The 24271-nt window shown below is 40.9% G+C and overlaps 1 protein-coding gene across 7 annotated transcripts; it reads left to right on the top strand.

The window, feature by feature from the left end:
* On the top strand, positions 1–23091 carry LOC308073587 (sentrin-specific protease 7). 7 transcript variants are annotated; one of them, XM_080412581.1, is made up of 23 exons: positions 1–162; positions 2294–2391; positions 2767–2832; positions 4383–4480; positions 7554–7838; positions 8532–8746; positions 9978–10087; positions 10560–10884; positions 11978–12153; positions 12717–12857; positions 12946–12979; positions 14901–15125; positions 15284–15654; positions 15757–15884; positions 16930–17046; positions 17272–17388; positions 17841–17936; positions 18029–18240; positions 18421–18473; positions 19203–19246; positions 21101–21169; positions 21272–21422; positions 21555–23091. In XM_080412581.1, the coding sequence occupies exons 2-23, from the start codon at positions 2329–2331 to the stop codon at positions 21678–21680; spliced, it is 3222 nt and encodes a 1073-aa protein (XP_080268707.1). In that variant the 5' UTR covers positions 1–162; positions 2294–2328; the 3' UTR covers positions 21681–23091. The 7 variants fall into 7 exon arrangements, with proteins under 7 accessions (XP_080268707.1, XP_080268706.1, XP_080268710.1 ...); XM_080412580.1 differs by having other exon boundaries at positions 7551–7838; XM_080412584.1 differs by lacking the exon at positions 2767–2832.
* Positions 23092–24271: the final 1180 nt, after the last annotated feature.

Genomic DNA, 24271 nt, shown 5'->3' with positions numbered 1-24271 from the left:
TATAAATATTACAAAAGCGTTACTACCCACAGCGTGCGTTTATTATTATGCTTTTACCTTTATCTCTATCGTGCTCAGCTCACCGCCGGGATTTAACGAGGCCGACTGTCAATGTGAAGATGACTTACTGATAGCATTTGAGGATCGTGTTTTGCGCAATCAGTAAGTTAGCTTTTGTTGGACAATGTATGCAGCTTCTTCTTTAAGCTAATGCTAAATCTGGACTGGTACAGCATTGTGTCTGTCTTTCTATAAACACTGTGAGGGGAAAACATGGACCATCATTGTGGTTTGCGTGATGCAGGTGCCTTTATAACTGGACTGCATTGGTGTGTAGACCATGTATATTAATTAAATAAACAATGGCATCAAAACACATTTTTGTGTGTCCTCAATGCTACCGACTAGCTTAGCATTTTAGCTAGAGAGATGTCAAGTCAGCCATTTATGCACACGAACACAATGCAAACTACACTTGTTTTTGATTCTGAAGTGATGTGGAGAGTTGAATTGAACTGCAAATGAAATGCCAAGCTTATGATGAGCATAGCTTGGTTCAATGCCACAATCGGAGTAGCCCAAATGAACAGAGGTCCATTTGGTTCCATTTGTAGGCTATGCTCTGCTCACTTGAGAACCACTGCTTTAACACAGGGAGCACTTTTCAGCATTGATTCATTCTAATCTTTGGGCTGTCAATAGCCTTGGATCAAGACTATCATAGATGTCTTTTATCGAGTCTGACTTATACTTTCGTATCTATGATATGCAAATGACAAAATCGATAAAATACATCCATGATAGTCTTGATCTAGCTGTAGAATACAACTCTCGTAGACGTATTTATGATTCTGACGTTTTCAATCTACGAGAGTTGTAGGGTTCACGCCCCATGGAGACAGGGACTTTCTGCACTATGCCCCGTAGACACCCCAAACATGTTCAAATTGAAAATAAAGGTGCTTACCCCCAAGCCCCAAATTCTAACTGTCTCTACGCGGTATTAGTTTAATGTAATAATCCATATCTTTCAATAAAGAAGTGTTTTAATACCGTCTGTGGCCGATTCTGTCGGAAGTTCCCAATGGGCGGTATTGATGGGTAGTGACGGGGCGCATCCGGTGAAACCCGGAATTACACTAAATGTAAACAGGAAGTAAACGAGGGTGAAAAAATGGCGTTCGGCCACAGACGGCATTAAAACACTTATTTATTGAAATATATGGATTATTACATTAAACTACTACCGCGTAGAGACAGTTAACATTTGGGGCTTGGGGGTAAGCACCTTTCTCCATGGGGCGTGAACCCTACAACTCTCGTAGATTGAAAACGTCAGAATCATAAATACGTCTACGAGAGTTGTATTCTACAGCTAGTCTTGATCCAAGGCTAGACTGTCAACCTCTTTGTTGGCTAGTTGGCCTTTAAGCATAGTTAGTAGTGTCTGCCACCACAACACCCATGCTGCCAGTATGATTGTCACGATTGATTGGTTGCTTATTTAACCAACACAGTGATAAGCATTTTATAACTTGTTTTGAGTTACACAGGGGTGCTTTTATCTTCTTCAAAACACCCTTTCCATTAAGACGAGAGCAAATTCTGCTGGTTTGACTTCAGGGTGCAACATTTAATCAAACTAATCCATTTAATTGTATCAAATAATTTATTTTAATCAAATTAATAATAAAAAAAAGGAAGCCTATTTACAAGGTCACAATACATCACATTGTGTTGCAAGCTTGTAGTTCAACTACCTTCACTATGTGCATGACACTGTGAAGTACATACCAGATAAGAATGTTTGTAAACAAACCTGTATTTCCGGCTAGGATGTCTATTGGATGTTTCCACAATATAAAATTAAGTGTCCAAAACATTAGCTATGTCTAGTTTGTCAACCTGTGGATATTTATAACAAAAATAAATAATATATTTCTAAAGGTCAATTACAATATCTTAAGTGTTGTTCTTCCAGAAATAAGGTTAATGAATAATACTGCTCCAATGCTACGCTGCCGGAGTTATCAACCCGGAAATACATTTTTGGTTGTGGTGATGAAACAATGATTCCGCTTAAGTGGTTAATCAGACAAATCTATTTAATCGATTGTAAACAATTATCTATAAGAAATGTTCACGTTAATATATAAAGACATAAAAACACACTTGAAGATTATTCGAAAAATGTATAGATAGAATCATTGATATTTGCAGCCCTAGGTTGACATGCTTGTCATATTGTTCGTCAAATGTGACCGCTATTACATGTTATGTGATCATCTTGCAGAGTCTTCCTTGCTGTGCCCTGCCCAACCTTGAACTATGATGACGTCGCATAGAAAAGCCTTAACCATCTCACTTGCTGTTGACAAAGATAAATCGATGGTAGGTATGGTTTTATCCTAGTCTTCCAGCAGCTTCATCAATATATGTTGAATGCTGTATGTATACATACGATTAGAACAAAGAAAAGCCCCTATGTACAGGTCAGTTCATGTTTTTGAATCTCTGCATCTAATAGTAGGGTGAACAGCATAGGCCCATTTATGCTCCTGTAAAGTTTGTATGGGGGGGGGCGCAGCCATCCGTGCTTTATACAGGTCCGCTGTATCAAGCCCAGAGCTTAGAGCATAGTAATGTCTGCAGATCACGGAGGGCCCCTTCTGTGTCCGCCTCTAAACTTTGCAGAGGTATAAATTCGCCGTAGGATGTGTATTTCCACAAAACCATTCTGTAGTAATCCCCCTTGTGATTTTGTAGATGGGAAGTCCTCTCAGAATCCCCAAGATGCATCTCTCACCAGGGTGTGGTGAGATGGAGACACAGGTCACCATTGCATGACTACTCTTTTTACGCTCGGCTTGTGTTCTGATCTGGTGACATGCTTTTGTCAGAACTTGGCAATGCTGTAGAAGGGGCTGTTGCCATGAAGGAACTTCCCCTGCAGTGATTTAGTGTGTCTCACACCATTCTTTTGGTTTTTGCAAATTAGTCCCGATTTTAGCGCTATATAAATAAGCTTTATCGTTAGGCTATTGTATTACTGTGTCTAAATTGGCTGGCCCTCCCTTTTCTTACGGGTGAAAGCCAAACTGGCTTACAAAAATGTTTCATTTGGGGGAGGAAAATATTGCTGCAGCTTTATTTAAATTTCTCCCTACAGAAGTCTATGATAGAAAACAAAATGTGTCAAATTTCACTAACTGAAACTGCATCCGTAATCATTTGTTGTCTGTTGTCTGCTTCCACCATGCTGAAACACACTATCTCCTATGCACAACTGAACTTTAAAGGACAAGTCCGGACTAAAATAACATAGCCTTTTTTCCTACTTATATTGATCCCAAATGACTGGCCATGAGGTCTATAATATTGCAGAATTGCCCCTGTCGTCCAGTTTCCCCAGCAGCCTCCATAGCATAGAGTGGAGCCCATAAGCATATATTATTTTAGTCCGGCTTGTACTTTAAGACATAGTTAAAAAATTCATATCTTCGGTGTAGCATTGCCTCACTCACTGTTTTTTTCATGGACCCCAAGAAGAAACGGGAGGTTTTTGTTACAAAACTAGGGAAATTAAATAGATTTTGTGGTTGATTATCTTTTTTATTTGGACCTGACATTAAAGGAATTAATGTTATGATACTGAATGATTGTATAAAAACTGACTTTACATGATCAGCTGATGTGATCTAACAGTCGTGAAACAGTGGAGGACTGGAGGAAGTAATGTAGTTGTGTGACTTTTAGGTTTACAGTTTAGGCCAATACTTATGTACTTTTACTCAAGTAAATTTTGAATTCTGGACTTTTACTTGTAACAGAGTATGTCTACATTGCAGTATTGATACTTTTACTTAAACAAAGAACGCGAGTACTTTTTCCACCACTGCAATGTACTTTCGTTATTGTCCACCACCCTCCACAACCACAACTTTCACTGGAAGTTTATTTAGCAGACGCTCTTAATCCAGAGCGACTTACAGTAAGCAAGGACACATCATATTACATCAATAATACATCAAATGCATAGAAATAGTAATCTAATAATAAAGTAATACATAAGTAAACAAATAATCTAATAACTAATACATTACAGGTGAAAGTATTTGAAGATTCAGAATTGTTTTGGACCAAAATCAAATGACACACCATTTATTTGATGAAGAAATGGCATTCAATACACACTCTTTGAATTGCAAAACAAGAAGAGCCTAGTCTCATGAAAAATAAAAAAGTGAAAACGTGAACATAGCTGTAATGGTGGTTGTTTGCCATCCCCTGTGGTTGGCACAGTTTTTCATTATTTTGTTTTTTGCGACAGCTCTAGCTGTATGAGTGTGGATGGAACCTTACTCTGGTCCTCTTTCCAGCAGATTCACTGGACCAAGATCACAAAACACCAAACCCGATACCGTCATTCACAACACAACAAGAATGGTCTTAACCAGGACGCTATGATGCGAATTGCAAGGTAAGAAATGAAAGTTTAGAGCATAGTAATGTCTGCAGATCACGGAGGGCCCCTTCCCCTGTCTGTCTCCCTATCCAAACGTTGCGGGAGTATGCATTGGCCTTATGATGTGTATTTCCACAAAAGCATTCTGTAGTAATCCCCCTTGTGATTTGTAGATGGGAAGTCTTCTCAGAATCCCCAAGATACGTCTTTCACCAGGGTGTGGTGAGACAAACTGAAAAGAAACATGTGGAGAAAAAACCCCAATATATATACACATTGCATAAAAAAACATTAGGTATGTAAGTGAGGTTAGACATAAGGTGCAATCAGGGATGAGCTGTAGGGGGTGCTATGGTTATTAGTTCTGGCGCTGGCTGGGGGGCTGGGAGCTCCACATGCACGCGCGAGCACGCACCGTCAGCTGCGGTCTTAACACCTTAAAGTTTAAACAATAGCCTCTCAAGGTTCGCGCCGTCAGCAGCGAGCCGTTCTCAATAGCGTGTATAACATTAGGCTACTCGAAAAAAGCCATGGACTTGAATTGAATGTGTACATTCCTCTCACAATGAGAGACAACAGACAGTCTCTGCACTGCAGAGTGTGAAGGGGATCGCTTAGAAGACAAAGACAAGTTGTCTGATTATTTTAAGTACTTATGTGTGGGTGAGTCTATGTAAAGGGCTTTTATATAAAACTAAAAGGAAAATAAAATAATTAATTAATTGAAACAAAAATAAAAACAACAAATTAACAATGCAACTAAATAATAAGATATAATTACATTAAAAATCACATGTTGAATACAGTATTTCAACTAGCACTGAGCTGATTGGCTATGTGCACATGCGCGTGCACGTGACGTCAGAAAATATAGCCCCCCTAGTTCAAAAATCCACAGCTCATCACTGGGTGCAATAGAGTAGCAACTCATCGGTAGGTCCACATAGCAGCAGTTATGTACCGACACGTGAAGTTCGCCATGAGTTGCAAAAAGTAGAAGCAGAAGGGCAGGTCCACATAAAAAAGTAGTCCGCATATGAGCATTTGAATAGATTCTTGATCATATTTTTGCTTAGATGTTTTTCATTTTTGTATTTTTGAATTCATCATAAAGTAAAGTAATGTTATACAAACAGAAATTCTCCTTGTGTTCAAGCCAGTAAATGATAGAAAAAAGTGTCAAGTTTAGGATTGAATTGAAGTACTCTTTAAATGTGCCGGTCAGTGTTATATGTTAAGTCTAAATATCAGCCTGTGTACATCTTTATGAAGGATCACCAGCTAGCTTCTCAGAAATAATAAATGATTTAATGTAACTAGTTTATCAGTAATTCCATTGTGGTGTTTACTGGCACAACTCATTGCAGTTTCTTTAACCACAAGATGGAATAGAATGTGTTCTCAGAAATGAATGATTTATAAGTAGGTTATCAGTAATTCCATGGTAGTGTTTACTGGCACAACTTAGTGCAGTTTCTTTAACCATCACAAGATGGAGCACTCTACCATAGTATTTATTTTCTCACATATGTGACATACAGGTAATGTTCATTATAACATTTCAGAGCTCAGAATAAAGTAAAATAACTTGAGTACTGCTGTGTGCCAAATGTACAGTGTAGACGTAAAGTTTTTCACTTAAACAGTGGTTGGTTTGATCATTTAAGTTGAAGAACTCTAATAATTAACCTTTCAGAATTCGTAACCACTATAATGTATTTTTTTCTTGTGATCATATCAAAGTAGGCCTACATTTCACTGTCAGGGTGAGTTATTATCTAAAGTGTTTTTTCCCAACTGAAGACATAATAATAAATAACGTGGTTGTTCAATGAATGTGCCAAACAGTGTTATTTGCCCTTCTCAAGGCCAAATACGGATAACTGTATGAACAGTGGTCGAGGGCAATTTTGTTTCACTCCAACTCCTTTTACTTAGCTTTAAACCAAGTCATTTTGTCAACTGGTCAGAGGGAAAGTAGCCTGCTACCAGTTTGCTTTTCTCCACACGCATTAAGTCTACATTTTTTGTTTCATTTTATAAAATTAGGGTAGAAGCTGGAAAAATAGCATTTCAACATTTTGTGTTTTAACACATTGGGTGCCAGAGGTTTATTAAAATATTATACTTTGAGTGCCAGGACTTTTTAAACATTTTGAACCTTTTTCAAGTAGTCACAAAATATTTTCAGTGATCACCGTCCTCACGGTGATCCCCTCATTACACACATACAGGTCTCGTACAATCGGGGGGAAAAAATTTAAAACATTCGGAAATCCATTCCATAGTTGCAGCCAGTTCAAAATAGTTAAATTAACATTGTAAAAAAAAAAAGTGCACAGGAGCCGAGATACAGGTTTTTGAAGTCATAAGTTAACCAGGAGGTGGATTGGAGTCTAAATCTTGTAGGAGTGATATTTCCTGTTGCTTTTTTCAAAAACCGTATATATACGGTTTTGGCACTCAACGTTAGTATGCGCAAAACCGTATATATACGGTTTTGGCACCCAATGTGTTAAAACCATACCTCTGCTCTAGTGTAGTACACAAGAAATGGTTTAAAACCAAGTTCCAAATTCAATTTAAGGTAAGACAAATTCAGTTTAAAGTGATATAGAGAGGTGCCGTGTAGAGTAGAATCAATCAACTCCACCAATTTTAAAAGGTGTCGGGTCCTTTAAAAATATATAGATATACAGTTGCCGTCATTTCCCAGATTTTCAAATCTGGCAATGTTATATTATAATAACTTAATTTGTCTAAAACTTTCTTTTCTGCTTAGCGCTCCACACTGCCCTACTTTAAGAGGACATTGTTTACTAGTCTCACTGCTCCTCCTCACCAAGCTTATCATGTCCACACACAGAGCACATTACTTATCTGCCCCACTCCACTCCCCCCCCCCCCCCCCCCTCTCTGCCCTGACAGTCACCGTCTCGCTATTGGACACTAGGAGTTAATACATAGCATGATCAGACATGGCAGGGGTGATAGGAGTCAGAATATCTTCAAGGGCTGCAATGAGGCGACGGGGGAACCATATCGTGAAGCTTTCGACCCACTCTGTCTCTCCCCTTATCCACAGCAGGAAGCCCTGTCTGGTCCTTACGGATGTTCTGAAGACAGAGAAGGGCAGAGCGTTTCTGGATAGCCAGAGGTGGAGCCGGGAAAGTAAGAAAAGCGGACAGACGACAATGACTGGTGCTCAAAGGGTCAGTGGCGGGAAGAGAGTGTCTCAGAGCTGCCGAGACAGATCGGGTGGGAGAGAGGCCAGGACCATGGGGTCAGCACGGAAGAGCTCAAGAAGACTCAACCAGGAAACTCTCTCCACTCCCAAACGCAACCTGGAGAGACTCTCTCTGTGCTCCCGAAGGTAAACAGCTTTCTGAACTTAGACAGTGGCAAAGTCTCTCCCGACGACCCACAATGCCCTGCAAAAATCACAAGGTGACTCCCAGGTAGTTGGCTGTGGAACAGTCGATAGGACTCTAGTCATTAAACACCAGACTGCGAATAATGAGCTGGAAAATGATCCACAGTCACCCAAGAAACACGTCGGTTCATTTCATTTCAGAAAATGTGTTTTGAGTGGAACCGTGTCTCTTTAATCTTTTTGAGTTTAAGACAGCGTGGTGGGTTTTCACTCCTCAGACCAGAGAATAATGACTAAAAATAGCCATAAAAAACTCTAGGAGGTACACTTTTATTAAGGGTATTTCTGCTGTTTGTTTTAGATGTTTTGCAAGAAACGACCTTTTAATGGCGTTTGGCTTGGCCAACAATGCCGCGGGCTCTCCACTTTTTCCAGGCAGAAAAGTTGAGTGATTTTATTTGGAATAATACCACACAGTAGGGGTTCGCAACTCTAGAAATGCTAGGTCGACTCTTCGTTTTGTGAGATTTGTTTATCTGTTAAATCTTTCTTTTCCATAACCAGTTTCCTTATAATTAAGTACCCTTTTACTATATAAAGTTCTACTCACTGAACTTACTACGTTTGGCATAGCCAATCAGGGTGTTGTAATAATATGACGGATCATTACGTTAATTCTTGTTTTTCTTTGAGGTTAAACGTTGAGACTGGTTCAGCAGAGGAGAACGACAAAGAGGGAGATGCTGAAGAACTGGAGGTGGTATTAGATGAAGACCGTTTTGAAGATCAAATGTACACAGCAGATGGAGATCATTTATCAGACGACGAAGAGAGAGATGCTGTAGAAGAGTTGGAGGTGGTATTAGATGAAGACATTGGAGAGGACTGCAAATACACAGCGGTTGTAGGTGGGTTTGCACAGTGGTTTTCAACTTGGGGTCCAGGGACCCCCAGTGGTCCTTGAGGGAATCTCAGGTGGTCCTCAGTCCCCAGTATTTTTGTTTCACTAGAATTGTATTCACTTGAAAATATTACAATACCAAACAATATAAGCAAGGCTATTCTAACATTGTTTCAATATCACCACGATGAATCAATTTCTCAAGTACAAAAATTATGACAAAACATATGTTTTTGGCTTTTCTGCCTTTTATTGATAGTTTTTTATTTGAAGACGGACAGGAAAGAGGGTGAGGGAGACGGGATTCGAACCCACAGCATGCTATCAGAGCCTAAGTGCCGAACTTGTGGCTAGGCCAGCGGTCCGGGCCAACAAAACATATTTTCATATGAGGATCCATAGGATGGAATACATTTTGGGGGTCCTAATGAAAGTAAATTTGGTGTTTTGTGATAAAGTTTGAAAACTCCCTAGGTTAGCTTGTATGAAAACACAAACATGCACATGTACACAGGTATTGGCAGCCACAGCTGTCTTTCCTTCTTTCACCTATATGCCTGCCCTTGACCACTAATGGGCTCAATTGTGTGGTTCGTATTTCCCAGCCAAAACTGCTGCTGAGACAGAGGGAGTGGGTAATGTGTGTAGGGAGCGCTCGTTTAGTTTAATGTGATAACCTATACCATCCACCACAGCTTGCCAACTCAGACGGCGTGGCCATTAGCTGCTAACTCGGGAGCATCTCGCTAGCCTCAAGGCCTCACTGTCAGCATGCCTTGCCTGGTTCCCAAGTGATTTGAAAACTCATGCATTTGTTGTAAAACCTTCCACATATGCGAGACATTGCGTGAACCAAAACTCCCCCCAAAGTTTCTCTTGGCAATGACATGCACACAGTTCTGACTACATTGTTTTCCTTTTGGGGACATCATTAAAGTCCTGGAGATGAATCCCCATCTCCACCATCCTTCTTATAGGGTTCTTCCCTGCCCTCTGCCCCTCATTCAACAAGCTCTCCTACTTGGGAGAGGTATAGTGACACTCTTGGCCTCACTCCCAGGGTAAATAAACAAAAGAAATGCTGCACTTTATAGTGCCGTAAAACCTAAATGTGCTGAATTTATTCTGCTTTCCCCCCCGGACACCTATGGCCTCATCTGAACTTTTGGGCATTTTGTTTTTCCACTGCTGTGTTCGTTGTTTGTGCAGTAGATTAATAATGGTGTGTGCTTCTGCAGACTGTGGGTTGATGGTGAATTCGGGGCCAGTACAAGACCCAGTTGGACATGTGCCCTCAGTACACAGCACCAAGTTGAAAGACCCTGGAGATGAGGAATTCCGTGGCAAGGTGGGTTCTATGCATGGAAACGGGAAACGATGATCAGATTAAAATGGTACAGCATGGCATTTGACTCAGTTCCAGCATTATGTAGGCATTTAGTAGATATTCTTATCCAGAGTAGGGCTGTGCATAGGCAATATGATGCGTGCCACTGTGCAGGGGTTATGATTCAATATGTTGAGATATATTGTGATTCTGTAAGCAGGGTGATGTATAGTGATTAAAAGAGAATATTTCAGGAAAACCCATATTATTAAAACGCACTATATTCATAAATGGGAAAGTAAAGGAAAGTTAACTTTTTAATGTGATCAGAACAGTGGGATGGGCATTTGTATTTAGATCAGTCCCTGTAACATCTAACATTTGCATATACAGTATTAGTAGTAATGCCGCCCAGTCTTACAATCCTGTCTGTTTATTCTCATTATGTGTCTTAAATCTCTTTCAACTTCATCATGTGGTGTCGTCTCAAAAGAAGAGGAAAAAGGAGTCTCCGGAGCTCAACTGCAATGGCAGAAACACCCCTAAACGCAGCAGGGAGAGCGTGTTACGCCTCTCTGGGGAGGTGAACGGAGCTGAAGGACCAGCCAATAAACCTCTCTGTCCGGAAGACAGCGGGGGAGACGGCGAGTCTGAGACTCCGGAAAGCGGGTTCGTGCAGATCACAGTAGAGGCAGCGGAAGGTGGTCTACACCCAGTCGGCAGTCCTGTTTTGGCGGCCAGAAAGAGTAGAGGAAGCCTTGGGCTTTGCCCCTCCCCCAGCCAGGATGATGTGGTCAGAACTGGTCACTCTGAACCAAGTGAGTATAAGTCTAATTGTTGATTTCACTTCAATCATGCACAATTAAAATGTGATTTTAAATACCTGCTGCTATTTTTGGGCGGTGAAACCGCCCCTATATGTGAGGTTTGGATTTTGCACCCCCCCAACCCTGCGCTGTGATTGGCCACCAGTGTACCCCCCTAACCCTGCACCGTGATCACAGTCTATTCAGGACTGTGATTGGCTAGTGAAACATGACACATGTGCATAGCCCTATAAATGGGACTATGCACTTAAAAAAAACACATTTATTGTTTTTTTTTTTTTAAAAACACATTTATTGTTTTTTTTAAGTTAGGGGTGTACAATGGTACAATAAAAAAAAAAAAAACACATTTATGTTTTTTTTTAAGTTAGGGGTGTACAGTGGTTGGTCCACAATATTACTTTTCTTTAAGTGAACTTCCATCACTGTGATGACCACTGTGACCACACCGCCCACTTCACACTGGGTGTGATTTTTATATGCTGGATATGTTTTCCATCTGCACAAGAAGCATTTGTGCCTTCCGTAGTGCTATTTATCTGCTATTATGTTTTTTTATCATGCACCTTTTGTACATTGAACTTTTGTATTTTATTTGACTGTGCCTTCCTGTTATTTGACTTGTTCTGTGTTCCCTTCTTCTCTTTTCACTCTTTCCCTATTCTAACTTTCCAACTTCCTTGTAACGGCAAATGTTGAGCTTGCACAAAAAATGGAGAAATGGCGGCTTAACATTTTTCATTATAGATACAAATTCTCAGTGTTAATTTACGGTAACTCTTGAGAGTGCATCAGTGGAACCAAATGGTCCCAAAAAGGCATGTGTGTGTGTAATTCTAAAATGAGCAAGTGTGTGTGGACGTGTGTGGACAGTGCTTCCTGCCTTTAGCGCACCCATGTGCCCGTCAAGGCTTACTGTCCTTTGCTCTCATTCCAAGCCCGTTAATCCTCAGTCATGCAGTAACATATACGAGGATGTCTCTGCTTCTGTGTGTGTGTGTGTGTTATCTTGAGAAGGAGCAATATAGCACCAGAGTGTGAGAGGCACGCAACAAGCTTAAAGTGTGCTTTATCTGTTTTTCAGTTGTGCTGTCCAGTGACGATGAGGAGGGCGGTGCAGAGTGCCAGCGCCACAGTGCGGTCTTCTACCCTCCGATTAGCACTGACAAAGACCCAGATATGGTCAGAGCCAAAGAGACTCCGACAGAGCTCACACAGGAAGATATGTCCACACAGGAGCTACATTCTGACATGGACGAGGTGGGAGGAAGATCACCTGTGTGCTCCTTTTTCACCTGTATTGTCCAAACACAGACATGGTGTAGTTCATAATTATTCTGAGCTACACCTTGTCTGTGTTTGGGTAAGGATCCTATTAAATAGATAAAACATCTATTTATCACCAGAGTAGGGCTGTACAAAATATTGATATATTGATATTGTGATTTTGGATATCATTATACTGTTATATCATAACAGTATGTTAATCAAAAGATGTCCATACTTTAAACACTTTTCAAAAATAGCAGCTACAAGCCAAGAATGCGTCACAGTGCACCGCGTTTTGAGCTTGTAGGCAATTTTTGGGGGGCAAAGTTTACCAGAATTATATCGTCGCAATATTGATATTTGGTTCAAATATTGTGATATTTTATCCCTATCGCCCAGGCCTACGTCAGAGTACCAGTGTTTTCAATATTTTAGCGCTAAAACTGAGGAAATGTGTGTCTGCAGATTTGTCTACTCCACTGACCTGGCATTTCTGACCCCGAGTTCAGTTTGGCATACTTGGCCTGACTCTGTTGCTTGTGTGTGTGTTGCAGGTGGTGCGTGTGGTGATCGAAGACCCTAATGTGGTGGTTCCAGTCCTCACAGAGCCCCACACTTCCAGTCCATACTCCCCATTGCCCTTCTCTGCCTTGCACTGTGGAGGTTGTCGGGCGGAGGCTAATGGAGACTTCATGGTAACCCACAGAAATGGCAGTCCTGTGCAGTGTACTCAAAGTGTCACAAATGGTGGTGGTGTGTAACACGTTGTTTTATCCCCTATAGGCATCAGACCAAAGAATCCTCATACCTTTGAAAGGTAATGTTAATATTTTTTTCAATCAGAACTGACAATACTTGAACAAACCATGTGCCCAGACTAACTCGCACTATTTCCCTCGCACTAGTTTCCTCTGGGAGATGTTTTTTTAACCTGCTAAGCTGCCAAGAGTATGCTTGATTTAGCAAGTGACCTGTCTGTAACCTTTAGTGTGAGCTTTATAAACTCTGACCCTAGATAACTCCTCAGCTCATTCTGTTGTAAGAACAGTGTCTGCAAACTATCCCCTCACTGAAACGGTACCAAACAGTTATGTCAACGTGTGTGTGTGGATTAGACCCTCAGGGTCTTAGTTCACTTGTTCAACCTTGAGCACCTGAAATCTTCCTGTAAGGTGCTTAGTGTGTGACCTATGATTTACGGTGTAAATATGAAATGAATGGTTATCTGTGTATGGAACTAAGCTACATCTAATGTTACAAGGTAGGGGACCTTGTAACATCTTGTACTGACTGAGAATTCATGTGTACAAGTACCTTTTCATTAGTTTTTACGATTTTGAACGTAATAAAATAAAAGTCAGTTATGAGCTGAACATCTGAAGCAGGCCCACTTACAATTTTTGTTTTAAAGATGCATACTTTTACCTCCTTACGGGAAGTGGGAACCCATTGAATGTCTTTATGCTAAACGTATAAAGGCTGCAGTATACCTAAAAAGAAGTCAACATTTTTTGGGGGGTTGCTGTTCTCTGAGTACAAACCGCTTTGAGTGCTGAATGTTAGACCCCACTATATACAGTGCTGGAACAGTGATTTTGACACCTGGATCTGATAGTGGAAATAAAACAAAATAAATGGCAAGCATCTTGATTTTCTGACCAATGTTCACATTGGTGTCTCTGTGGTGATGTTTGGCTAGTCTATTCAAGCTATTCTTGGAGGTGCAAGAACTGCAAAAATGAACTTCGGCAAGGCAGTGCGTTTGTTCATTTTCTCCGCAATGATGTAATTCTGTTCTTATTAGCACACCAAACGTCTTTTAGGCAAGAAGTATGCAGTCCTATTACTAGGAAAGAGAGTGGAAAAAAAACTCACAAGCAACTAAGCATCAGATTGCTGGATGACAGCAGTTGTAAAATTCAGCTTGTTGCCTTCTAAGCAGTTCTCCGCTTGTAAGTACAGTAATCCTAGTCTTCATAATTACAGTTCTCATTTTGGGTTAACAAAATGTACATATTCTGAAATGTGTATTTGAAAATGCAACATTTTGAAAATGTAATAATTGAGCTTCAGCTATGTCTGACAAGTTCCTTTCATCTAGTGGTAAAAACATTGAGATGGAGAACACTGGATGGTTGTGATGCATGAATGAGTTTAGGCCGTTTACAGTTTCCGTAGCAACGGTATTGTCGCAGTCTCTCTGGGATATGGGATATAAACAGCAGACTGGGCCGTCCCTAAAACTGGACAGTGTCTGACATCAACAGGTGCATCAAGGTGACGAGTGGAGATCATTTACCGTTTCCATAGCACATCAACCTATTATATTATACTGTATATTTTGTGTACTCGTATTCGTATATAGAAATGTTAAATAGCTATACCCTCTCCATTACTTTACTATTATACTCTATTTTTCTCTCTCCCTCTCCCAGGCAAGTGGGTATGGGTAAAAAAAAGAAAACAAAAAAGATGGACCCACGCATCACTACTACTAGACTGGGAATTTGTATGTGTGAGAGATCGAGGGAGGGGGGGCAACATGTGCATAACATTACAATGGCAGATTCATATGAACATGTGTTGCAACTTGTTGCTTGAGGTTAGACAAGTTGAATCTCTTGCAACTCTGTCAGACAGCATCAGCCAACCTACAGCGGTGTGATTCAGGCCGCCACAATGGTTGTTCACAACCGGGGGAGTTAGCCTAGGCTAAATGTGCCTCCTCTTGTCCACAGATGTGAGTGGTGAGGTCGAGGTGATGCTGACCCTGCAGTGCGAGGAGCTACTGCAGTATAGTGTGTGGGATCCTCTGGATCTGATGGCCCTGGGGCTGGAATTTGAAGACAAGGGGCCCCCTCCTGCTGCTTTCCTCTTGCTGTATGTGACAGACTCTCTGGCCAGCACCATAGAGAGTGACATGCGAAAGCTATCAGGAGAACAGCAGGAAACCTTTTCCACTGGTAAGACTCGCCGCAAAGGTTACACAGATCAAACACCTTTTGTTACTAAATTTTGGACTGGTGTGATCTATCTATCGCACAGTGGCACATGCACTTTTAATGCACATCAGACCTCATTCTAAGCAGTCTTATGTGTGTATATATTTTGTTTTCTTCAGGCGAAGCCAGCCCATTCCTCCTCCTGTGCCTGAAAGATCCTTTGGTGGGTTTGCAGGGTTCCATCCTGCGTTCCATCCTGGACATTGTGTGTCTCAACAGCCTTGCACAGCTAAGTGGCCCCACAGAGTTTGAGGACATCCACACACCTCTACTTTCTCTGGATGACAGTCTGCAGCTGATCAGAAGAACAGGACTAGATCCCCATTTGCTCTGCCTAGTAGGTCAGGACAGGAAGGAGCCTGCAGCCAGCATGGCCTTGGACGGGGACGTAACTGGGCTAAAGATGGAATCGGTGCCAGAACCAGACGCAGTGCCTCATGACAAGCCAGACGAGGATGAGAAAATAGGACAGAAGGAACATTCTGCTGAGGTGAGGGGTGTGTGTGTGTCACCAGTTGGAAGAATGTGATCACAATGCGAGTGTTGCTTCAGAAGCAAACCATCTTTCCTGACACAAATTTCCTCCACCCAGGAGAGCAGTGCGGAGCCCATACCCATATACACTGTGTGCCATCGGAGGACCAGAGGGTCCTACTCTGTGTCCCTCTCCACACCTGACTCCAGCTGGACTAAATATAAACACCAGGGGCTGGCCCGCAGGCATGTAACCATAATGCTGTTGTCGTTACCCACATTCAGCTTCTCTATGAGTATGACCTCCAAATCTGGTACTGGAGGCTGTGATTTTGTTCCTTTTGAAGATTTGGTCATTAAAGCTGCACTATGCAAGATTTTGAACCCAAAACGTATTTTTTATGATCTTGTAGGGGGTTGAAAACTTAAAATCAGCCCGTCGCCTCTCATGAAATCCTTTGACATTTACAGCAATGTCTGGTCTTCTACGACTAGTCTGTGCAACACCCCCCCCCCCCCAAAGAGTTGCCTCTCAACGTACACAACGTGTGAAAATTCTAGAGTGCAGCTTTAAATTCAATTATTATTTTAAAGCTTTAATTATGACAAATCTACTCATTAACCAGCACACACATTTCTGCTACCAGTTGCACATAAAAAAAGCTACTTATATAATTTATTACATTCTCCTTGTCACTGCTGGTGACATGGTTAAACTCACAGCTCGGGACGGCTATTACCACAGCTGTTAATACTGGCTCAGAACAGGATGTTATAATATGAATATAATCGCTTATGAGTCAGAGGCAATATTTTGCACATTGCGCAACAAAAAAAAATGTATGTTTCAGACTTACACGGTAAGCCTTTGTACCTTCATTCGTAAATGCAGATCAAATCAAATCAAACTTTATTTATAAAGCACATTTACAACAATCGAAACTGACCAAAGTGCTGTACATGGTGAGACAAAAAACATCAAACAGGAAAGTAAGTGAGTGTGACAACAACAAAGTCACACATCACATACAACGGACAGGTGAATCCGCTCATGTCTGAAATTCTGAAAATGTATCTACACCATCCCCTTTGAATTTATTCTTCTTATAACTTCGGCCTTGTTGGGTCACAACTGACAGCTTCATAGTGTTCCCCCTCAGTCTATAAACATTTTGTGTGGCCTTTTAACATCGCAGTGTTAATTCAATAGGCGGTCAGTGATTTTCATATGTTGAGGAATGTCCCCTACATTAATGGTAGTTGAGCTTGTTTCTCTTCCTTCACTCCTCAGGTTAATCCAATTTCCTCCTCCGCCTTCAAAAGGAGGAATCACCGTGACAATGGAGGACCTGCAGTGTCTCGACAGTGGACAGTTCCTCAACGATGTCATCATCGATTTCTACCTCAAGTGAGTGGCGTCATTTCGTAGACAGGAAGCAGGGGTTTCATCGGGTTCTGGAACAACATCAATATTGACCTGACCGTATGGATACTGGTAGTAAATAAGAATAATTGTAATGCATTTCATTCATTAATTTATTGTACTGATTTTTCCATCAGGCAAGAACTCTCATGTCAGTCAGGTTTTAAAAAAACGTTTCAAAGGTCGTGGACATGTGTGTTTCTTAATCAGATACCTGATCCAGAATGCCCCTGCCGAGGTTGCCGAGCGCTCGCACATCTTCAGCAGTTTCTTCTACAAGCAGCTGACGCGCAGAGACAACGCCAGCGAGGACGGCACCAGTGCCTCGTGAGTAGTGGCCCATCTGTCTTTCCCACATTTGCTGATAAGAGAGAGAGAGGAGTGTATTTTGAAGGTGTTCTTGTTAACCACATGAACCCTACGGTAATGTCATAATAGGTGAATATTCAGCAAAAATTGTAGATCTACAAGCTCACATCATGTTGCGACATGTGATGAGTTGTGAGCTTGTAGATCGGCTATATTCGCTATTTGACATACAACAAAGTATGTAGGGTTTAAAGACGCGATGACACAGCCAGAAGTCAATATATCTGATTCTGCATATCGCGTGATTGACAGCCTGTCAACCGGTGTCAATGGTTGTCTGCTATTGAAGTATATAAAAAGTGAAGCACAAGAAATTGATACAAATAAAATGTAATCATTGATTTATTATGTCATAATGTCTATAGATGATTAATGTTTGAACTGTCGTTTTGCTTTCCACCTGCACTCAGAAGTCAGAGACAGCGGCGTCACCAACGAGTGAAGACCTGGACGCGACATGTCGACATCTTCAAAAAGGACTTCCTGTTTGTGCCTGTCAATCAGGAGTGAGTGCTCATGCACAGTACAGTATGTTAACACACTCAGAACTTACGCTTAAACCACTTGATGATTCATTTGCCTCTCGTTCTTGATACAGGTCTCATTGGTATTTGGTAGTTATTTGCTTCCCTGGCTTGGAGGCACCCCGCTATGAACTCCAGATGAGCCCAGCCTCTCCTAAAGGAGTGCAGGACGGCATGTTTGCCGAGCCCCAGGCCGAAGAGGAGACCCATGAGTCTAAAAAGTCAAATGGTGTCACGGAGGCATTGCACGGATCAAGTCTCACAGAAAACCAAGACACTCAGTCTGGTATGTGCGTCTTTAATGCTATACGCCTTAACATTTGTCTGCTCTGAGATGAATGCAGTTGTTTGTGTTGAGGATAATTTACATTTTTTTTTGCACAATCAAGCAGTTTTTTGAATCACAGTAGGATGATGATGGGCGGTGACTGTTGGGCTCATGACGTGATTATACATTTTTTCAAAGGTGTTCCTGAAAATCAAGAAGACTCTACCAAAGAGCCACCACCCGGCCCACTGGTAGGATCTCCTGAATCTTCACTGTCTGTCCACAAATTGTATTATTATTATTCTTGTGGCCACTAGAGCGAATACAATACAATACATGGGGCTCTCCACTATTAAAATCATAACTCACTGAAAACCAATTTTCAAGTGCTTTGGTTTGTTACAAATGTTAGTGCAAATCGGTACACATTATCTCTATAGTCAAGTGATCATATTCCATCCTGATTGGTGAATTCCGAACATTGCTGGCCCACAACAACCTACCTGACCTGGCGGAGACCTGTGCTCCGAGGAGCACTTTTTCTAGTTATGTTTTGATACAGGATACTTGGTTAAATAAAAAAATTGGGTTTTCATACCAAAACAGCACACCTTGCATAGATATTAACTCTGTAATGGTTATAAAACAGAGGAAACGTTTAGTCTCAGATAGGTATATACGACTCAGGCATATTTCTTGCAGTGGAGTTATGGCAAGTTACCACTACCAATATGGCGGTGGCGTTGACATATATGTTCCAGTGGCCTATGTGGCGTCTACGTATATTGTCTTCAGTTCACGTTAGCTCAGTAGCACAACATTGGGGCTCTGTTCAAACTGCACACCTAGTAACTTGCTATCCATAGCAACAGATTGCACAGGGAAGCCACGCTGTTATTAGATCCTGTCTTGTTTGTGTTGTTTTCCTATGTGACGCACAATAAATTCCTCATCCTTTTATCCTTCTGATTTATTTGTAGAACTGCACAGAGCAGACCTGCAAAAGAAAGACTGTTTGCAAGAGGTGAGTGCAAGGTTCTGCATAAATACACAGGGCTGAGTGACTGAATTTGCTCCTGCACTTTGCTCAGTATGGCTTTGGCTGGTGAGTGTGAGTTTGTGTAGCATGCCATGCTAATTAATATCAGCTGCAGACGGAATTTCAATGTGTTGTGAGGCTTACTGCGGGGTGTGTCTACCCCAAAAGTTTTAACTGCAGCTCAGAGCAGACGTGCAAACGTGATTTGCTTTTAATCTCAATCCTGTTATTGGTGCTCCGGTTTTTTATATTTGCCAGTACTGTTGCCAAAGCTTATATCCTTTGGCATATACTATCATTAATCTCTGTATGAAGTGAATTATACTGTGTAAAATTCCATGTCCTTCTTCAGTCCCTCTTCAGTTTCCTACTGAAACATTCAGTAGGAAATAATAAGTGGTAAAAAAGCAACATATACAATCCAGATTTCTTCGTGTAGTTTAAAGACTCTTTACACATGTCCCCTGGTGTGGTTTTAATCTCGGATCAATACATACTAGGGGTGTAACGATACGTTTTAACAACGATTCGATACGTATCACGATACTTGGTTGTCGATACGATACATGAACGATACAGGTTAATTTAGAACGATACGATACGTTTCGATTCAGCGATTTAGTCGATACGATACATGAACGATACAGGACAGGTTAATTTAGAACGATACGATTCGATTCAATGATTTAAAATCGATATAGTAACTATTTATTTACCCAAAAATTCTGTGTGAAAAATAAATACCTGGATACTGGATATAAACCCCTCTTTCTCTTTTCTTCTTCTTAAAAGTACTTAGTATTGATATAATTGATTATTTGCATTGCAGAACGATTCGATACGATTATTTGCATTGCAAAACGATTCGATACGATTCAAAGTCAAACGATACGATATTTAGCTGTTTGCATATCGATATAGTAGATCGTTGAAAATTCAAAACGATGCATCGATGCAGTTACTGTATCGTTACGGGCCTAATACATACATGTCAAGTACATGTATTTCTCCCCCCAAAACATCCTTAAAGGAGCTGCTTTGCAGTACCTCTTTCTTTACTCTATCTTTGCCCCTATTGAGTTCAGGGAGTGAACTCAATAAGGGCAAAGATAGAGTAAAAGAAAGATTGAGTTCAGGGAGTGCCATGTCTGAGGAGCAGCTTTTAGTTGTAAAACACTATATTCATGCTTTGGAGATATAGTGCAAGAAAATGCCATTGTATTCAAAGCTTCAAAAGGACTTTAACCAAACATTTTTTTTGTTGTTGAGGAAGCAAGACTAAGTAGTAGTGGGTAGTAGTCACGTCCTCCTTCAAAATGTATTTAGCTTGAATGTCCCTTTAAAGGATATGTATGATATATACCGCAGTTTGTCATACCGCAGAATAATGTGTTGTTAATACCCTGGCCAAATTTGAATGATTCAAAGAAATTGCCAAGGATATAGAATGTGGTTTCAAAATCATGAAAAAACGAGAAGTATTTTTCTGCTCTGAACACTGGGGGGGGGGGGGGGGGGGGCGTGTCTACCGGATATATAGAATTATTATTTGTGAGCGTGAGCATGCTGGTGTGGCCCGTTCCGCACCGAGTACTCCTCCAGTAAAACCGAGTGTCACACTGGACCCCCCCCCCACAACTTTTCAGCCACTACTTTTTTTTGTGTAGAGTGTTATGAAACAAATCATTGAATTTTATTTAAATGCCACTTTGCATGTAAAAACAACTGTTTATTTGGAAGGGACGATGCACAATAATGGGCATTCAATACACAAACGTGAAATCAATCATCTGAACATTATCTTATGAAATACTTGTTTTGTACTGCTTGTCTCTCCAGACCCTGCATTCTCATCATGGACTCCCTTAAAATTTCCCACCATGAGCGAGTCTTCAAACTTGTGCGGGAGTAAGTACGATTATTCTACTAGTGTGTGTGGACAAAGGACATGTGCATGTATGTATGTATGTATGGTCTATATAGTATACAATAATCCACTTTGTGTGTCAGTTACCTGCAGTCGGAATGGGAGGTGCGAAGGGGCTCCGTGAGGGACTTCGGTGCTGAGCAGATGAAGAGCTCACACTGCCGGGTCCCCCTGCAGGACAATACCAGCGACTGCGGCCTCTACCTGCTGCAGTATGTTGAGAGCTTTTTAAAGGTGAAGTACTAACCTTAACAAAATATCTCTAAGCTTTCTTAACCGACGTGAGTTTGTTTCCGTTTTCTTGTGCTAGATCAAAATGTTGAATTAATGTGCTCACATCACTGTAAAACACTCTTTTACTTTTAGGACCCTGTGGTTCACTTTGACCTTCCTCTATACCTTCAGCGTTGGTTTTCACGGCAGCAGGTGCGAAGGAAACGAGACGAGATCAGGGACTTGGTACTTCATCTGTGCCGTCAACAGAACCTTTGAACATTATAATCGTATCATGTTCCTGTAGCAATCGCCAATTACTGCTCATACTGAGCAATAGATATTAAAATGTGAATGGAAAATATTTCCTTTCCTTTTTTTATTTTTTAGCTGTATGATGCATTAGTGTTCTTGAAATTAGAAGAGTTTGACTAGCTGCGGTTTGAATTGGTGCAGTCTCAGATGAGAGTAATCTTTGACTTCATGATTTCTTGAGTATGTGAATATGAAGGGACAACTCACTGGTGCGTTGTCAAATAGAATTTACTCAAGCGGTTCGTTTTAAAGCCAAACAAATATGTCTGTCCACTGACACATCCATATATTTTTTTATCCTGTCATACAGTCATGCGTGTGTGCCCCATTGCCTTTAAAATTGTACTACAAACATACCTTTGCACACACGATTTGCGGGTGTAGAATTTATCTGAAGGTATAAAATGTATTTGATGGTATACAATTGTTGGTCTTAAAGATGTCATGAAATGATGGAATATATGATTTTCACACATCGTAATGGAGATTCTTTTGGTGCATTATGTCTAAAGTCCCTAAAAGTCCAATCTTAATTACTTCCCGTCAAACAAAAACATAATGTGTGATTACATCAGCAATCCCTTTCATTTCATTCACCAGCTGTTTATCATTATGGAGACACTGTTGGGCTGCACTCCGTTGTGGATCTAATTCCAGATGACAGCAGGCGCATTACAAACTTTCAAGTTTTAAACTTATAAACAGTACACTAAAATATGTATCTGAAAAGATATGAGGTGAGAAATAGGCAATGCAGTAACAAACATCCTTCGGCACTCATGCTGGGCAAGACCTAGCCGGTTGAGGAAATTACGTTGTGACACTTCACAAATCTGTTAACATTCTCTGTGAATGAAACGAGTGTTGTGATTGGTCGAAAACGTTTTTTTCCCCGGGGGAAATGCGTACGACGGAAGTCCCGCCCCCTATAGACTCTCTCTGCATTAGGTCGTGACCAAGCTTTTCTCTTTGCAAATGAGTGAGGCTGGGAACGAGGCTATTCGGCACTGCATCTCTCTCTGCCTCGCAATGTGATTGGCTGAGACAAACAGCCTCTGTTTTTATGACATCTTTAAAATATTTTCCATTCACAAATTTGATTCAATGATAAATCTCTGTATATATAGTTTTTAATGCAACTATTGTTTACTAATACAACTAGTATTTACAATGTTTATGGCTGCATATTGTCTAAAACAGCCACTGTTGCCTATTCAATGCAGTCTTCTCAGTTTTATTGGTTTTGACCTTTTATTTGGGTATTTATTTTTTATTTTCCGATGTTCAGAATTTTTATATACAGTACATGATAGATGCTAAAGTCACCAAAATGATGGATTTTTTGGAAATTCATTAAAACTTGTAGAGTGAATTACATTTGTGTTATGGTCTTTTGACAGCCATTTACCCCTGTACATCCCTGAACAATGGTGGGTGGATAGTCTGGATACTATATTATTTTGTTGTATGACACAAAAAATACTGATTGGTCAATATTCAGGTATAGCCCAGACCACATTTCCTTTGTGGCGGTTGAGAATGAGATAAGAATTATTCAGATAACATATAAACAAGGAGGTAAATTGTGCAATATACGACCCTGTTAATTTATACTTTCCCATTTATTGGGAGATTGTCAATTTGTCATTGCCATCAATAGTAGAAAGATTTCCCATTGCCATAATCTTTCAGATGTGTATTTGACTGAAATATTTTCCTTGTTTTCCATAAGCAGTACTGTGACCCTCTGTTCCCTTCCCTGGCAGAACAGTGTAAGAAAATGGGTAAAAGGTGAATGTAAAACCAATTTATTTTCCACCTGCAGTATTTCTCATAAATGTTCCCTTGTTGTAACGTTAGAATCAGAAGTCTACTGTCACTATCACTCATCCCCATAGGGGTGACCATAGTTCTGTGTATTGGTGTGGTTGAGGCTGCGTCATGTAGCGAATTTTGTTTTATCCATTTTTCTCCCCAATTTAGGGTGCGTTCGGATATTGCGCACCGGAGCGCACTCGCCTATTAGTTTGTATTGGCCAGTGCGCTCAGTGCTGTATTTCCGAACGCACCCAATTGTCATGCCAATGGACCCTTCGCTAAGCCCCACCCACCCCACTCTGTGACTGGTGGTGCGAGGTAGTCACACCCAGGCCTGGCACACTCTGCTTCTCACCCATTGACTTGCATGTTAAATGACGGCTTTTCCCCTTAAAAATAATCGATCATTTCAGCAGCAAGAGCTTCAAAATCTCTTCTAAATCTAGTCAACAAGGCCTGCAGTAGGCTATGGACTGGAAAAATGTGCATGACATTATTTCAATAAGCTAAAAACACGGGAAATGTTAGAGGGAGTAATGGCCATGGATACACGTCTGTCTCGACCATCATGGATGAACTTCAACCTGGTGTTTGCACTTTCTCCATTTACGGCCCGTACATCTACAGAAACGTTCATATTTCAAATATAAAGTACTTATCCCATGGCCACGGATGTTACATTTATGCACGGGCTCTCAAAATTAACCGTATCATCCGTATAGTTCAATAAAAAGTAT

The sequence above is a fragment of the Gymnoscopelus braueri genome (genome assembly GCF_963280865.1).
Source record: "Gymnoscopelus braueri genome assembly, chromosome: 18".
NCBI classification, from domain to species: domain Eukaryota; kingdom Metazoa; phylum Chordata; class Actinopteri; order Myctophiformes; family Myctophidae; genus Gymnoscopelus; species Gymnoscopelus braueri.
Note: the sequence above shows the minus strand (reverse complement) of the source record. Positions and strands in the feature narration are given on the sequence as shown.

Coding starts and splice junctions, on each gene's coding strand:
- LOC308073587 (XM_080412580.1), top strand. CDS start 2,329: ATGATGACGTCGCATAGAAAAGCCTTAACCATCTCACTTGCTGTTGAC. Junction 10,088..10,559: donor ATGAGGAATTCCGTGGCAAG/GTGGGTTCTATG, acceptor TCGTCTCAAAAG/AAGAGGAAAAAGGAGTCTCC. Junction 19,247..21,100: donor AGAAAGACTGTTTGCAAGAG/GTGAGTGCAAGG, acceptor TTGTCTCTCCAG/ACCCTGCATTCTCATCATGG.